At 56.2% G+C, this 17,243-nt stretch overlaps 5 protein-coding genes across 5 annotated transcripts; 4 read left to right on the plus strand and 1 right to left on the minus strand.

Moving 5' to 3' along the window:
• Nucleotides 1–67: 67 nt before the first annotated feature.
• Nucleotides 68–871, plus strand: E0L32_009683 (uncharacterized protein; the record flags this gene model as incomplete). Its single annotated transcript, XM_031144674.1, has 1 exon — nt 68–871. One exon carries the CDS (start codon nt 68–70, stop codon nt 869–871), a length of 804 nt encoding a protein of 267 aa, XP_030990576.1.
• A 3,097-nt stretch (nt 872–3,968) lies between these two features.
• On the plus strand, nt 3,969–10,213 carry E0L32_009684 (uncharacterized protein; the record flags this gene model as incomplete). The annotated part of the gene is made up of 2 exons (XM_031144675.1): nt 3,969–9,513; nt 9,573–10,213. The coding sequence occupies 2 exons, from the start codon at nt 3,969–3,971 to the stop codon at nt 10,211–10,213; spliced, it is 6,186 nt and encodes a 2,061-aa protein (XP_030990577.1).
• A 510-nt stretch (nt 10,214–10,723) lies between these two features.
• On the minus strand, nt 10,724–12,505 carry E0L32_009685 (uncharacterized protein; the record flags this gene model as incomplete). The annotated part of the gene is made up of 1 exon (XM_031144677.1): nt 10,724–12,505. One exon carries the CDS (start codon nt 12,503–12,505, stop codon nt 10,724–10,726), a length of 1,782 nt encoding a protein of 593 aa, XP_030990578.1.
• An 898-nt stretch (nt 12,506–13,403) lies between these two features.
• On the plus strand, nt 13,404–15,326 carry E0L32_009686 (uncharacterized protein; the record flags this gene model as incomplete). The annotated part of the gene is made up of 2 exons (XM_031144678.1): nt 13,404–14,062; nt 14,117–15,326. The coding sequence occupies 2 exons, from the start codon at nt 13,404–13,406 to the stop codon at nt 15,324–15,326; spliced, it is 1,869 nt and encodes a 622-aa protein (XP_030990579.1).
• Nucleotides 15,327–16,156: 830 nt separating this feature from the next.
• Nucleotides 16,157–17,039, plus strand: E0L32_009687 (uncharacterized protein; the record flags this gene model as incomplete). Its single annotated transcript, XM_031144679.1, has 2 exons — nt 16,157–16,521; nt 16,640–17,039. 2 exons carry the CDS (start codon nt 16,157–16,159, stop codon nt 17,037–17,039), a joined length of 765 nt encoding a protein of 254 aa, XP_030990580.1.
• Nucleotides 17,040–17,243: the final 204 nt, after the last annotated feature.

Here is a 17,243-nt window from a genome sequence, read left to right on the forward strand (position 1 = left end):
CTAGTCTCTAGCACTGACGTCATATTCAAGAGCTATTTCGAACTCTTTTCACGCTTTCCCTACATTCATGGCCATGGAACCCGCAGTCGAGAGACGATCTGATCAGAGGACGCCATTGCTGGCTCCTCCGTCAGCTGTCAAGGGAGGAGCTGTCCAGTCGGGCGAGGGCCACACCGCGAACGGAGATGTCGTGCGCGACATCATCATCGGATTCGCCGACGGTCTCACGGTGCCCTTTGCGCTGACCGCGGGCCTCTCGAGCCTGGGCAACACCAAGCTCGTCGTCATCGGCGGCCTGGCCGAGCTCTTCTCGGGCGCCATCTCCATGGGCCTGGGCGCCTACCTCGCCGCCGTCACGGAGCGCGAGCACTACCTGAGCGAGGAGGCGCGGGAGCGCGAGGAGGTCGTGCTCAAGCCCGAGGAGGAGCGCCAGGAGATCTTCGACATCATGGCGCGCTACAACATCTCGCAGGCGGCGGCCAAGCCGCTCGTCGACGAGCTCAGCCGCGACCCGGAGATGTGGGTCCGCTTCATGATGGACTTTGAGCTGCAGCTCGACCAGCCCAACGTCAACCGCGCGTGGATCTCGGCCGCGACCATGGGCCTGAGCTACTTTGTCGGCGGCCTCGTGCCCATGATCCCTTACTTCATCATGCACAAGGCGTCCGAGGCGCTCTTCGTGTCCATCGCCATCACCGTCGTCATCCTGCTCGTGTTTGGCTACATCAAGTGCGTCGTGACCGTGGGCCAGAAGAAGGCCGGCCTCTGGAGCGCGGCGCAGACGCTGCTGATCGGCCTACTGGCGGCGGGCACGAGCTACGGCATCGTCAAGTGGATCGACTCGTGGAACCCGGTCGAGGGCTCTGGTTGAGAGCAAGGTCGGACGGTGTGGGCTCTCTTTTTTTTTCGTCTTTCACGCGTTTGATTGATTCATTTAAAAAGATACGGCGTTGAGCGGGCCCAGCGGCTTTCGCATTATGGAGTTTCTAGACGGACGGCACCTGGGCTGTCTATGCAGGCCTTGGAGATGGTACTTTTGTAAAGCGTGAACGGTTTCATGCAAGTATTCATAGCATGGTGGCTATCTTAGAGATCGAATGATCGTTAACTCACATAATACATTTCACATGTGGACACTTGACCACGTCCTTATTCGATGAACCAAGTTCATTTGTCCCACTCTCAAAATATATTGGTCGCAGATGCAACATCAAGTGGGTGTCTGAATAGTTGACGGAAGTTCATCAGGAGCTACCTCAATCTTATCAATCAATATCCTTGTCACATCATTGCCCTAGAACTCGGAAGGGCTATCCCACTACCTAAATCCGATGGGCTTGATGGATAGTCAAGTACTTCTGTTAGCAGTTCCTCAACTAATCTGACCATCACTTGCCAGTCTTCCGATCTCCAGGATCCTTATCTACCAGCCTCTCTTTGCAAGGTGCTTCCCCGCGTCCTCGACATTCACTTCTCGTATTTACCATTCCCTGGTTTGTTTTTGAATGGATACAGGTAGCAACGGGGCAGCTCTTGCTGGTTCGGCACTGGCTAACCCCAGTTGCACCAGTGGCGCAGCATTGACTTTACACCTTTCGCGGTACGGCGATCCGGTAGATCCCCACTCGTGCGGCCGGGAGTCCGCATGTCCGGGGGTCGAGCTCGAACCTTAAAATCCCGGGGTTCGCAGTTGTGCATTAGCTCCCATCGCCGGACAGTCCCGACGGCCTCGTGGCAGCCATTACCATGGCAGCAGTTGCTTCTTCGTGGGCCCGTTCAAGGCCGTTGAACCTTCCTCAACAGACAGTGTTTTCCGAGGTTGTCGCGTTGTATGGTAAAAGTGGCGTGGGACCTCGACCCCGTCTGGCTTTCACACAACAAATGTAGTAGTATGGATATGCATGGAGTTGCATGACACTGCGTGTGGGGATGGTTCCGCAATGTTTTGGCTGGGTAGTTCTGGAAACCGCGTCTACGCAGCTTGATAGTAAAGCTGTGGCCTTCCAGACTAAGTTTGTGTTCTTTCGAATTACCCATGTAAGTGGGCGGCGGAGTATGACAACAACTTGAAAAGCCCACATTGGGGATAGGGCTGATGTCAGGCACAGGATCCTTACTCCATAATTTTTGGTGAAGACACACCACATTGGTGATATCTACAGAGTAGCTGGAGAAGTGAAGATACCAGATAGACTAGCACCTTGTGCAGGCAGGGATCTGGACCATGTTTTACTACTGACCACCTAGCGATGCGAGCAGTAACTAGACACAGCCAACGAGACTGTGTTCTGTCGTTCCGAGCTAATGTAGCCATTGTGGGCAGATAGTTAAATCATATCCATGGTATCTTCGGAGCACTGCGGAGGCTCTGTCCTGCTTTGCCAGAGTCGTGTTGCCGATACTGCAAGTACTTGTAGGTGACGGTAGGTAATGTGACATGTCTGCGGAGTAGGTCACGGTGGGCATGGCCCCATGGTTGGTGATGCAACCCAGGTTTTGGAAAGGGGCGTTCTCAAGATTGGGTTAGCCAATCAGATTGCCGATCCCTGCCCATGTCACAAAAGCAGTGAGGGTGGATCGGAGACCAGTCAAGATCTCTCCAGAAGCCATGTTGGAGGCGGAACAGTTGCCTTGAGGGGGAGCTGGCAAGTTGAATCAGCAATGACGGAGGCCAACAGCAGTAAAGCAGGACGGCGGCCGTATGCTGTGGTCGCTTTTTGAGAATCATCGACCTTTGGAAACGGTCACTTTGTATTAATAGATAAGGTCTGAAATGGAGATGGACCACACCCTTACCCACGTTGATGTGAAACCTGGGCGGGAGAAGCTTTGGGGCAGTGGTCTTTCGAAACCATCCACGGATGGGTTGCCTTCCTATCACTTCTCCCTGCCGCTAAACCACGGTGCTAGCCGTGTTCCAGGTCTAGTGCTTTCAGGGTTGATTTAATTTGGCCGATGATCACTCCCAGCACGCTAGATGTCATCTCAGATTTCCAGGGGTCGGTTCGTTGCGTCCTGGTGGTTGTCGAATGCAATGGCGGCGAGCTTGTTTTCTCGAGGTGAGATTCATGGAGAAGAAGGGGTAGTACCTAGTGTATCATGCCGACGGTAGATGCCGTGGATAACTCGAACATCTTGGCTATCGAGATGTCATAGCGTACTTCCGCGTGAATAGATCCAGCAACTTGATCGTGTCCAATCGACGTCGAGGTACTGAGTACAGGAGAAGAAGCAGGCCGACCACGCTCCGATCCGCCCTGTCAAATTGCTCAGAACCCAGCCCCTGGAATTTTGTGGGGAAGGGTACGCTGGATCAGGCAGGCAGCTCACCCGCCGCCGAGGTACCCGCGCCAGCCCGCTGAGGTCAGTGCTAACCGTGCTAACCTCCACCACAGGTGCCCGGACTCTGCTCCCCACCACAGATTGATTGTAGGCGGTACGGGGGGTAATACTGCAGGTGAAATTATTCCCAGCTTGCACAGGGGGGGTAAGGAAACAGGAGAGAAAAATTCCCCTACCACAACATCACCTCGCCCTCACACGCAGGCACGCGCTGTGTTCGCTCTGTGCCTATTCGATCGGCTGGTTACGAGACCTCTTTTACCACCTCCGCCTCAGCTGCCTTATCGGAATTCTGTCCAACATTGTCTCACCCATGAGCTCGCCGTCCGTGCTTGACCCTCACTCGCGGAGCCCCTGATCTCGGATCTACCAACCTCTTGGCAGGTATCGATCCCGACCTCGCCTGCCGGCGACAGTTCGACACCCGGCTGGAGGACCTGTGCAAATCCAGTCTCTGGCGACTGAGCGCTGCGAATCGAATTGCGCTGCAAGCCGGCGCCTGTTGTGCCCCTTTTCGCAAAGCGCCACACTCAGAGAGCTCCGAATAGCTTTACTACCGACCCTAATCTCTTAATAGACCACTTTCACCGGATCGCGGCGACGAGATAGATGAGCTGCCGGCAACAATGCCCTGGCAACCTCTGCCTCGCATCGCCTTCGCTGTAGCGACTTTTCCCTTTGCCCCCTTCGGACCGGCCGACCTCCCGCTCGAACTCGGCGACGAGCTGTACATAATCGAGGAAACGACTGATGGGAACTGGCTCCGCGGGTACCTGGTCGCACCGCCCAGCCTTCTGTCCGGGTTGACCTCCGTCAAGGGACAAACACTCGAGACGCGAGTATTTAGCGGCGTCTTTCCTCGCAGCTGCGTCGAGGTCCGCGAGGTTCTGGGCGAATCTGACGACACGGACGATGCCGGTAGCGACGACGGCAGCGACCTCCCCGGCGAGACGGGCCCCGTTGGCAGTGACTCGGCCAAGAGCGGCGTGGTAGGGAAGAGGAACAAAAAGGCCAAGGCGCCCGAGTTGTCCATCAATGGCCTGGACAAGGGCGATACAAGGCCAAGGAAACCTCTCAGAGAGCTTCCCAACGGCGCAAACGGCCGCCTCTCTGTTCCCGTGAGGCGTGACCCCAATGCGCCACGGCCGCCCGCCCCAGTGCCCATGCTCAAGATTGGCGATGAGACACCGACCTCTGCTTCGGAACCGCTCATAGACGAAATCGCCTCATGTCTGCGCGAATGGCATTCTACGAACCTCCACGAGCTGCTCCTGAGCCGACAATATAACAAGCTCGACAAGCTCTCGCATCTGATTCAGACCCTCAACCAATCACGCCAGCAGTTCTTACATAACGTGTTGACTACCTGGGAATATGGCAAGCTTCGTGAGAAGACTGTGTGGGATCTGGTCCGTGTCAACAAGTTGTGTGGGGGCGAGGTCATTGTCCGGGATCCTAAGGAATACGGGCGCGTTCTGACGGGGGATGACTCGGTCGTTGAAATCACCAAGTTGCAGTCAGTTATGAGTCTCCTGGACGAGATGCCTCAACCTGCGGTGGAGCCAGACGCCTTGCACCACCTTCTTGTCGATGTGAGAGGGTATGCCGGCGCATCAGCCGAGAACACGTCCCTGGTCATGTACCTCGTCAGCAGGCAGCCAGGCGGTCTGCTGACCCCGCTGTCCGAGAGCTATATCATCGAGATCCCTTCTGGAGGCACAATGGCCCATTTCGCCAGAAACACTCACATGAGGACGCTGTTCGCCGATCTGTCTTCCGGAGACATTGGAGACGGGCCGTCCGCCGACTCGGAGCTATTCCTGGTTGTAAAAGTCCGCGCCACGCAGCAAATTATCCCTGCGGGGAAACCAAGCTCTCGATCTGGTTCTGGCTCTCAAGGAGGAAGCAATCATTCGAAGGATGGAGGCAGACCCCCGCTTTCTAGCGGAAGCAAATCAGTACGGCGGAGCTTCATGTGGGCAGGCAAGACCACCAGGTCGGCGTTTTCTAGAGGAAATCCCAAGCTCGACCCCCTCAGCGAGCATGGCGAGGACAGACCGGGAACGAGCGGAGCAGAGAGTGTGGACGGAGGCCCTCCCAGCACTGCCAACTCGAGAAGCGGCGGCAGGGTCTCCAGTGATGTACTGCCCGCCCAGATGACTGCTGAACGAACCGTTGGCTTGGGCGTTCTGAAACTGAATCCGATCATGAAACAGGCAGAGGAAATCGAGCACGTTGTGAATATCTGGTCACCCTCAGACAGACTCAGTGCCGACAGGCAGGGCGATGGTGAGGACTGGAATCCTCTAATCAAAGAGTTGATGGAGAGCAGATCCGGCCAGTATGACAGGGCTCGAGGCACTGAGCGAGTCCAGGTTCATCTGAGGGCTTTCAACCACCCGGATGCGGATGCATTGATAAAGGCCACCCCGACTCTATTGTCTGGAGTCTGCAAGACGAGCAAGATGGGCTTCTCTGGTGCTCCAACCAAGCCGCGATCCGACATCTACGTAACGCTCAACGAGGCCATCCTGTCCAGGCAAACGCTGATATCGCGCTACGGAGCCAGTGCCACCACGCTCTCAAGCAACCTGCATGGTAACAACTTGCAGGTGACGCTCGAAGTCAGGAAGTCGACTGGCGAGCGAATCGAGAACTGCATCTTCCCGTCGTCCAATAGCGAAGGCATCAGCACGTGGAAGACAACCGCGACACAGCGCGGCGACCGTTGGAACCAGACTTTCAGACTGCAGCTGGCACAACAAGACGTGTTCTCATCCCATATCGTGATGTTCATCTCCGATATGCCGAACCCTCCATTCGCCGTGACGTACATGCCTCTTTGGGATCAACAGGCATTCCTCCGCGATGGCCCACACGGTCTCATCCTCTACCGGGTGGACGAACATACCGTCGCGCCACAGCCTATTGGCCAGACTAGAGGAGGCTATCTCGATCTTCCGTGGACCACACGGGGCCGGGGCGAAGCGCAGGCAGAGGTTACCGGTCCCCTTGCCACTCTACGCGTTGAGACATATCTTTGCAGCACCAGATTCTCCCAGGACAGAATCATTCTTGGGTTGATCAAGTGGAAAGAGGGCCCCCGCGACGAGATCCCCAATCTCCTCAAACAACTGATTTTTGTCCCCGAGATCGAGGTTGTGAAATTGCTCAACGATGTTCTTGACGCGCTCTTCGGCGTCCTAGTCGAATTTGCTGGCAATGACGACTACGAGGATCTGGTATTCACGGCACTCGTCAGAGTATTGGGCATCGTCCATGACAGACGCTTCAACCTCGGCCCACTTGTCGACCAATATGCCGAGACTCGGTTTAATTACCCTTTTGCCACCCCTTGTCTTGTGAGGTCGTTCACCCGCCTCCTTTCTAAACCAACGGAGCCCGAAACCGCGAGGAAGCTGCGCGCGACTTTCAAAGTGGTGCGGCATATCTTGAAGTTCATCACTCATGCTCGTGGACAACAAAAAGAGAAAGAGGCCGATATAGGAATTACTGGCTCAAGCTCCGGTTTCACACGCCACCTACGGAGCATCTTCAAGGCCCTCGATGCTATGATGAGAAGTACGGCGCCTGTTCTTGTTGGCAGCCAGACTCTTGCAGTGCAGCACTTCCACACGTGGCTGCCCGAGCTTGCGGGCCTTTTGACAACCGAAGAGATCATGCATATCGCTATTGACTTTATGGACTCATGTGACAAAGTCAAGGGCAAGCTGGTCCTGTACAAGCTGGTTCTGATCATCAACTACTCGAATCTGGAGGTCTTCTCACATCCCGAACAACGATCCGTCCTGAGCGCTAATACCGTGCGGTGGATTTCGCCACATTGGGGCCAGACCGACGAGGTCACGGAGCAGTGGAAAGAACAGGTCAGACTTTGTTGTTCTGTCCTGGCTAGCCAGGTTGATCATCTCGGCCCAGAGATTCCCGATCACATCCCCAAGATTATCGAATCTTACCTCGCTATCCAGATGGTCCCACCAAAACCGCGAGCCCGACTCTCTTTATTGTTCCCCTCACAATATCCTTTTCCAGGCAAGCCAACCTCGGATCAGATCGAGTTTGATGAGGCACTCGTCGAGCTCTCTGCCATCTTGTCAGCACTTTCAAACTCCCCCAGTGGGATGCAATTCGACCTTGTCGACGAAGACTTGAACATAATAATAGAAAATACCCTTCGCGTCCATATGAGTATCTTGCAGGGCGAGGCTTTCCCAGCCGGCTGGCTAAGTGTACATATATATCACCACAAGTCGACAATGCGGACGCTCCAGTATCTGGCCAGCATCCTTCTGGAGTCGTTCCTCCCGCACCCGGATGAGGCAGAGAATTTCAGCACTGAGCTATGGAAAATGTTCTTCAGCACCATGTTGAGGCTTGTAGGAAGCCCTTCATTGGCTTTAGAAACGTTCCCGGAGCAGAAGAGACGGGCCGTCTGGAAGATCGCAGGCGATGTCCGGGAGCATGGGGCAGAGCTCCTCAGGCGAACCTGGGACGCCATTGGCTGGGAAACAAGTCCGGACGAGAGGCAACGGTACGGTCTGGCGAAAATGGGTGGCTACCAAGTTCAGTACGTTCCTACGCTGGTAGGGCCGATCGTCGAACTCTGTTTAAGCGTGCACCAAGGCTTGCGCAGAATGGCAGTCGAGGTGTTGCAGACCATGATTGTGAGCGAGTGGACGCTCAGCGAGGATCTGTCCGTCATCCAAACCGAGGTTATTGATTGCCTGGATCAGTACTTCAAGTCGAAACCTCTCACGGAAAGCATACTGCAAAAGCTGTTCGTTAGCGAACTGCTGGAGCGTTTCGAGCCACTGGCCGAACTTCCAGATGAACCTCTATACGCCGCGGTCCGCGAGCTCATGGGTACAGTCGACGAGTTCTTGGACCTGCTGGTTGCGGTCCATAGCGCGGATGGGTCAGGCGAGGCCTCGCACCTGATCAACCGCCTGCGGCTCATGGAGTTCCTTCGGGATATGCAAAAGGAGGAGATCTTTGTCCGCTATGTCCACCAACTCGCAGAGTTGCAGGCTGAAGCACGCAACCACACTGAAGCTGGCCTGGCCCTGCGACTTCATGCCGATCTCTACGACTGGGATCCCACCAAGACAACGCCTGCTTTGACAGATCCAGAATACCCGGCCCAAACCCACTTTGAACGAAAAGAGAGGATCTACTTTGACATGATCAAGCACTTCGAGGATGGAGAGGCTTGGAGCACGGCTCTGGCAGCCTACAAAGAATTGCAAGCCCAGTACGAGAACAACACGTTTGATTTCGCCAAGCTTGCGAGGACGGAGCGGGCCATTGCAACAATCTACGAGACTATCCACAAGAGCGACAGGCTTGTCCCGAAATACTTCAAGGTTATCTTCAAAGGATTGGGATTCCCGGCGTCCATTCGAGACAAGGAATTCATTTACGAAGGTTCGCCAACCGAGCGCGCAAACGCCTTCACGGATCGTATGCAACAACAGTACCCGTCTGCGCAAGTCGTCACGGTCATTCACGAGGCCATTGACGACGCCGAGGGCCAGTTCTTGGTCATCTCCACGCTGAGCCCCCACCGGGACCTCGGTCACCATGTGTACCAGCGTGCGCGGGTTCATCAGGTCGTTCGTGACTACTTGGTGTGCTCGAACCCGCAGTCGTTCTCCGTCACAACGAAGCGGGTGACCGTAGGCCCGGTGGTGGAACATTTTGCCGAGAAAACCGTCTTCACGACCGCGGAGTCTTTCCCTACCATCCTGCGGCGAAGCGAGGTCGTCTCTATCGACAACGTTCGATTCTCTGCCAAGGAGACTGCCCTCGAACGAATCGTCCGCAAGACGGCTGAGATGGCAGCTGTTGAAAAGAAAATCGCTGACGGCGAGGGTACTAGCGAGACTGCAAGGCTGCTATTGGACGCTGTGACCGTGTCGGTCAACCCCAACTCCGAAACCTCGGTCGTTTGCTACCGCGAGCTCGTCCCCTCGGCGTCGCCTGCGGAGGACGCGGAGGATGAAGATCACGAACCACCAGAGTTGGATGCGCAAGAGCTCGCCATAAAGATGGCTCTCGTCGACCATGCGATCGTACTCAAGCGGTGCCTAGCGACGATTGCGAAAAGCTCAAATGAGATTCTCAATCGGAATGCAGAGGATCTGCAAAGATGTAAGCCGCGAGTGTGGTATCGAAGTGCTCTCCAGATTATCAGCTGACCCATCGTTTAGATTATGAGCTTATCTTCGCACCCGAGATCGCGTTCTTCACTCCAGCGCAACCGCCGGCCCGGGAGACCAATCCTATGAATTCGTCACCAACTTGGTCACGGTCTTCTCCAACAGACGCCATGACGCCGAAGAGAACCCCGAACCCGCCGATCAATCCCGCAAATGCCGGGGCGGTAGTCGAGGAGGTTTCCACTGTCCGGCCCGTTTCCTTGCGCCAGGGCCGTGGCGCACGGCTGTCCTTTCTCGGAGGCAGGAGGAAGGATACTCCGCCGACTCCTCAACTGAATGGTGAGGGCAAGGCCTTGTCGCAGCAGCAGACCAACGGCGATACCGAGTCGGCGACGAGCGACCACAGCGGCCGCCGAAGCCGAGACAACCCCAACCGAAGGAGCTTCTTCAGGGCTCACTCCCACGACAAGGCCCCGAACACGTCGGGCAGCATGACTAACGGTCACGACTCGAGCGGCGGTACCGGCGGAGACTGGGTGACGGACTCTGGCGGTCGTCAGAGCTCGGACGTCGATCGGGACAGGCACGACAGCAGCGCGATTGGCAGCGTCAGAAAGAGGCTGAGCATGCTGAAGCTGGGGAAGAAGACGAGCAGGGGCAACGTGTTGATGGGGAGCTTGGACGAGGAGTAGATCTGGCGTGACGATCATGCATTTGGTTCAGGATATAGAAGGGCACATCCTTCCGAGGGTGCTTCCTGGATATGGCTCCCACTCTTTGGGGGGGAAGGACTCGCAGTCGAACGACGTGGGGAAGAACGGCACCCGCTCTTCTCTGATCCCTCTTTTGCACTTTCTTTTATATATCTTTTGATCCTCTCTCTGTTCCCTTGATAAAGAGAGGAAAGCAACATCGCAGCATATGCATCCCTTTTATACAACAGCGGGTAGGACGGGGCCTCGGGCTCAAGGATGGCCAATATCGTCATGTAACATACTCAAAACACTGGAGCGAGTCCTTTTTTTCTTCCCTTCCAGACGCAGATACCATTTTTTTTATTCAAAGTATATTCTACTGGTTGACTTGAAAGTCGTTACTACAAGGTCTATATATGTGCACAGACTTTGTTATATGATATACCCGGCCCCCAAGATCGAGCCTGTTGCCTTTTGGATATACAACCCAGGGATGAGTGAGTGCTCTTATACGACAACGCCCCTGCGAGACCATCCATTCTTTCCCTTCCAGGCCCACAAGATCAAGCCGCATGCGATCCAGACGCTCAACGTCATGGCCCAAAAGGTAGGCGCATAGCAACGCGTGCCATAGCAAAAGAGATCCTCGTCCTCGTCGTGCGACGACGAGGGGCCGCCGCCGTCCGCAGGCGCGGGGCTGCGCGCGACGGCCTGGTACACGGCCGAGTAGATGAGGCCCCAGATGGTGGAGCCGAGGGCCGGGAACATGGCGACGATGCCCCAGTTGGTGCCCACGTTCTCGACGCCCCAGATGACGGTGATGATGATGGGCGTGAGGCTGAAGACGGCGCCGTAGCCGGCGCCCACGAGCCCCGAGACGATCCAGAAGCGCTCGCCGTGGTTCTGGACGAGGCCCGACGCGAGCACCGCGAGGCCGGCCGACAGGAGGACGGCGAAGAAGAGGAGGAAGGTGACGCGGGAGACGGAGAAGCGCAGCCGGGAGAGGACGGGCGACGACGAGGTGATCTGCATGTGCCGGGCCTGGGGGCTGGGCGCCAGCAAGTCGGTGAGACAGCCCGTGAGCAGGCGGGCTACGGTGCTCGTGATGCCGACGATGGAGACGTGCGTCGCGGCCGATGTTGGCGCTCCTTGGAAGTTCACTGTGGGCGGGTACAATGTCTTGATGACCGTTCCCAAGTTGTTGAGGAAGGCCTCGCCCGGACCGACCATGAAGAAGAAACCGAGGGCCAAGAGCCACATCGTATGGTCCGTGAGGAACCGTTTCGTCTCGGCGTTCAAGACCCATGTCTTTTTCAGGTTCTCAAGGTCTTCGGACGACTCCATGACATTCGGATCGCCCGCCTCGTTGAAGGGGTTCGACCGCTCGGTCGCGCCATATCCCCGCTCCGTCCTCCCGGGTGTCAGAATGCTGCTATCAAGCAGACCGCTCCGCTCCAGCTCCTCGACGGCACCGTCGATGAGGTCCTGCTCGTCGACGATGCGGAGCATAAAGGTGCCGAGGATGCCGACGACAAACAAGAGGATGGCGAGGAAGAGGAAGAAACGGAAGACGTCCACGTCGCCCCTGCTCCCGTCCGGCAGCCGCTCGCAGAGAAGGCGGCTGCCGACCTGGCTCTGCCACATGCCGCTGAGGCCGAACGCGGCGATCGGCACCGCGAGGGCCAGCCCCCGGTGCTTCCCCTTCCCAAAGTTCTTGGCACACGTAGCGATGGCGCTCAAGTACATGGCGCTGGTGCCGGCGCCGACCAGGACGAACGCCACGATCATGGCCGTGTACGACCAGCCGCCGGCCACGGCACCCCCCCTCCCCGCGCCGGCAGCCATGTCGCTGGCCGCCCGCCTGTACAGGCCCGCCGCGAGGCCGTAGCCGCCGCCGAACAGGAAGGCCGCGAGGAAGGACAGCGGGGCCGGGCCCGCGCGGTCGCAGAAGTAGCCCAGGAAGGAGACGGGCAGGTACATGGAGATGCTGGCGGCGATGGCGACGCCGTTGACCTGGAACTGCGAGTAGCGCAGGCGCTCCTGGAAGATGTGGCCGTAGAGGGAGAAGACGGTGACGGAGCCGGCGCACAGGGCGGACAGCAGGGCCGAGAAGAAGGAGATGTTTCGGACTAGGGAGGCGGAGGCGCGGCGCTGCCGGCGCGTCTCGAAGCTGTCGCCGTCATCGTCGTAGCTACTGGCGGCAGACGACAGGACGGAGGATGCGCTGCTGTCGACAGAGTGTAACAGGGGCGCCTGGTCGGCAGCGGTCGAGGCTTTTGGGGCCGCCATTTCGTGTCTCTGTATGTTGGGGGAGGTCGGTCGGGGTGCGGAGATGGGGAATCGTCTTGCGAGTCGCGCGGAAGATGCGGAAGCTCGCGGTGCTCAAGCTTTGGGGCCAGGTTCGATACAATTCACCATTCTGCCAGTAACTAAAGTCGAGCCAAGTCAGATCGTAGAGCACGCCAGGCAAACGGAGAGGCGGTGTTTGGTGGTGGGAAGCTTCGTGAGGACCACAGGACCACCGACAAGTTTGGAGGGTGAGAGAGCGTGAGTCAAGTTGACTGTTGGGCGGTCGGCGGTCGGCGTTGACGTCTGTGTTTGAGGTGGTGGAGGAGTGTGGGGAAGCGGAGCGGGTAGGAAGAGTGCATGACTCCATCTTAGCGCTGGCGGCGTCATCACATCACATCACAGACCAGACCATCCTGACGGCACGGGCGGGTGTCTCCATGGGCGTGTATCAATGCGCTGGCGTCTGTACATCTCGCCAGTCCAGACGAGGATACGGATAGTTTGCAACTCATCATTGCACCTGTGACCAAACGATTCATCTGATGGACCCTGGAGAATGGATAATTGCTCGAACGGATCCAGTGCCCAAGACACTGGATGGATACATTGGAGTAAAAAGCATCAATCTTCTCGAACAAGGGACTGGGCAGTCTCCGTAAGAATTCTCGCCATTCTATAGAAACATGATGCTCCGCGTCTCCTACTTGATGTCTCTGCCTGCCACCCTTCACCATCTGCAACTAACAGCGGAAGCTAAGGATAGCGTCGGTGTAGCCCCTGAGGCAACCCCGCCATCAAATTGATGCTGCAACAACAGCCCGAGCCCAGATTTGATTGATGATAATATTGATGTCACCACGAGCCAACCCGTTCTCACCACTCAAATCTCGTCCTCCGTATGGAGCGTTTGCCACGACCTCCTCGGGAGATCCCTGAGATTGCACAAGCTCAGACCTGGCAGGAGCTTGTTGCGGCATTGACCCCGAAAGAGGCGAAGACGCTGGAGCAACTCCTTCGAGACTCGGGCAAGCGTTCGGACATCCTCCCGATGCTGCCTGTAGAACTACAGCTGCAGGTCTTGGGGTGGATCGACAGCCATGACATCTGGCCTTGCCTCAACGTCTCCCGTGTGTGGAGGACAATGCTGCTTCAGGGAGATGCCATCGCGTCACTGTGTAGGACGCACTTCCCGCGGTTGCCAGAAGCTGCGGCCCGGCGGGGTTTGGCAGCAGGCGATGTCTTCTTTGAAGCCGCTAGGAGGCGCCATCTGATTGCCCATGGCCATTTCCGCTCTGTCCTTTATCAAAGTTTGGGCCTGGAGAGCGCGCCGCGTGAGGGTCGAGATTTTCGATATGCAGACAGATTCTACGCCCATGGACGTCTTGCTTGGCGGCCTCTGCAGCCCGAGACTGGCTATGCATCAACCGTCATCGTCGATGAGTTCAAGAGCGGCCAGAGAAAGTTTCACAGAGCACCACGCTCTGAGCTCATTGGAGGCGCAGTCGAGTTGAAGGCGCTTGGCGACACCTATGTGATCGCAACTCAACGATGCTATCTGTGAGACCCTCTCCTGTCTCTCGATTCTGACTCGGCGCGCTGATGTCTATCTAGCTATGCATGGAATCTCGACACAGGTGCCTTCTCCAGCGTCACCCTACCCAGTCGCGCTGAACATGTAGCGACTCGGGGTGATCTGACTGTCATTATTGGAAAGGATGGCGGCGTTTACCTATGGAGGATAAACGAGAAGGTCACTCAACTCAAAGCGTCTGATTCTCCAGAGGAGCTCATGAGCTTGAAGGATAACTTTCGGATTGGCGATTTCTCTGAGGTTTTCCTTCCTCCTAACTTTAGGGCCGACCTCATTGTCCATGCAGATATCGAAGAGACCTTGTTCTTGGCGATTCAGGGTGAGGACGAGTCTGGCAAAGCTCTCATTACTGTCTGTGAGTGGCAGGTCTCGGGCAACAAAACAACTTTTGTCTATGCTCATCGGTATCGTGTGGGAAGCATACCCGACTATTGCCCGGACGATGGGATATGGTTCAAATGCCAGGCTGCCGATGCATTTGGGTCATACATTGTTGGGGCAATCTGGAAAGAGGACATACCGCAACCCATCAGGCGATCCTGTCAGTCTTCCAATGACGAGCAGCTACCACCCCTTATCCCGATCACTTTCAACGTCCATACGAAGACCTTTGATGCCCAGAGTTACCATCCCGTCATGCATTATCGGTGCAGGGATGGGACAACAAGATGGCCGGAGGACGCAGAACTAGAGTGTCACTGGTGGAACGGGTTGTGTTTTGCTTGGACTCAGCAGTTGCTGAGCTATGCGCGGCCTTCCTCGGTATATCCTATCTTTGCCATACAGCCATCAAACTCTCACACCCTTCGAAAAACCAACAAAACGCCGACATTGTACACACACCAGCGGAATGCAGATGAGCTGGCTAAGAATGTCTCCGGAGGGCCTATCCGAGTCCTTGGACCCTTGCCCCGCGGGGCTCGGCATCCGAATACCAGACCGACGACATCTATTCACAGGCTGACAGATAACCCTACAGCCCTCAAAGAAACCGCGCTGGGACTTGCCGAGACATTCATGAGCACGCACTGCGAGGTTTCCATAAGGACAATTTCGTCAAACAAAATCGCTTACGCGCTGGACTGGGACATGAGTTCTGCCAGCGAAGACTCCTTGGAGGGATGGCGTTGCGTGGACGAATTTCGAGCTATGAAATGTCTCTATCTGTGTGGCGACGACGACTTCCTGGTCTGTGTCCACGATAGGGGATACACGATATTCAGTTACTAGAGAGCCTGACGGAGATCCACGGCGTGGATTGTGTAAACACTATATCTATCTATTTAGCACGGCAAGGGGTGAGACGAATTACACTTCAGAGAGCCGGTTTGGCCCTCTCAGCTTAGACCCATTTACTTCCCATGCCGACATTGGCGTTATGTCTGCAAGCGTCTTGGAAGTTGATTCAACCCCGTCAAGGACTTTAATGTCCAGAAATCAGACCAATAAAACAATATATTAGCCTGTTCAAACGGGAAACATGAAAGGCTACAGGAGTTAAGCAATCAAGAAGCCAGTGACAAGACGGTGATGATGGAGAAACAAAGCTGAGACAATGCAAATAGGGACAATGAAGAAGCAAACACTGATGAAAAGGGAAAATAAGTAAACCATGGTCAGTGCATGTTCCATCAGCGTCCGCGGTCGATCTTGACTTGATTGATTCTGAGAGCAAGCGTTCCGTACTTGTTGACCTGAGACCCCTGTGGTTCTTCCGCCAATCGTCGAGTTTCTCCGCATGGCCATTGCCGGACGCTCGACACCGTTGTCGGGCCGGATGCAACCCTGTCAGAAAAGAGCAGCTGAGATGCGTGGAATAATTCTGTATCTCTCTTTAAACTTCTAGCGGACTGCTAGCATCCGATACGACGTAGAAAGAGACAAGAGCCGGGGGATGGGAGCGGAAGCCGCGGCGTCCCTCACGAACCCCCTGATGAACGGCGTTGAAACATGGATATAAAACGACACTCTGGAAATTCATGGGACAAGAGTAACGGATCGTAGTGCATTGCTTTGTGATATCCGTTTTGAACAAATCCAGTTCATCCCCAACGACCATCATGAAGTTCATCGTACTCGCACATCTCGCGGCCATCGCGGCCGGCCTCCCGGCCACATCCGGGCGAGCCGTGTCCGAGCCCAGCAAGGTCCTCGAGGAGCGGGCCACGACCCTCTGCGGCCAGTGGGACTCGCTCCAGACGGGCGCCTACACCGTCTACCAGGACCTCTGGGGCATGTCCTCCGCCAGCTCCGGCTCCCAGTGCACCACCGTGACGGGCCTGTCCGGCAGCGACCTCGTCTGGTCGACGTCCTGGACGTGGGCGGGCGGGCCCTCGAGCGTAAAGTCGTACGCCAACGCCGTCACAAAGTTCACGGCCAGGACCGTCGCGTCCATATCCAGGATCCCCACCACGTGGAGATGGAGGTGCGGGAAAAAAAAAACCCCTGTTCCTTCTTCCCTTGCCTTTGTGTTTCATCCACGAGAAAAAAAAATATAACTGTGAAGTGTGTGTGGACTGACGTATGCCCGTACCGGTTTTAAGTTACGGAGGCTCCTCCGTCGTGGCAAACGTGGCCTACGACATCTTCACGTCGTCGACGGCCTCGGGCAGCGCGCAGTACGAGGTCATGATCTGGCTCGACGCCCTCGGCGGCGCGGGGCCCATCTCGGCGACCGGCAGCCCCGTCGCGAGCCCCAACATCGGCGGGGTGAGCTGGCGGCTGTACAAGGGCCAGAACGGCGCCATGACGGTCTTCAGCTTCGTCGCGCAGGGCGCGCAGAGCAACTTCAGCGGCGACCTGAAGCAGTTCCTCAGCTACCTGGTCTCGAGCCAGGGCCTGCCGACGAGCCAGTACGTGCAGAGCATTGGTGCGGGGACCGAGACGTTCACCGGGTCGAATGCCAAGTTCAGTACTTCTGCGTACTCGTGCTCCGTGAGCTGATGGCCTGGTGGATTTAACATCCTTCTTCACTCCTTTTGGTTTCTTCGCTTTTTTCATTCTAGCATGTCAAAAAATAAAGTAAGAGAGGGAAGAAAATGAGCTGCCAATCATTGACAGCACCAGGCCGAAGAAGTCTCGACTTCTAATAACCATTCTTGTGTGTCCAGTGTATATATCTTTGTCCTACTCTTGCAATGGAAACAA

Source organism: Thyridium curvatum (genome assembly GCF_004353045.1).
Source record: "Thyridium curvatum strain D216 chromosome Unknown NODE_72_length_212992_cov_80.570197, whole genome shotgun sequence".
Taxonomy (NCBI): Eukaryota; Fungi; Ascomycota; class Sordariomycetes; order Thyridiales; family Thyridiaceae; genus Thyridium; species Thyridium curvatum.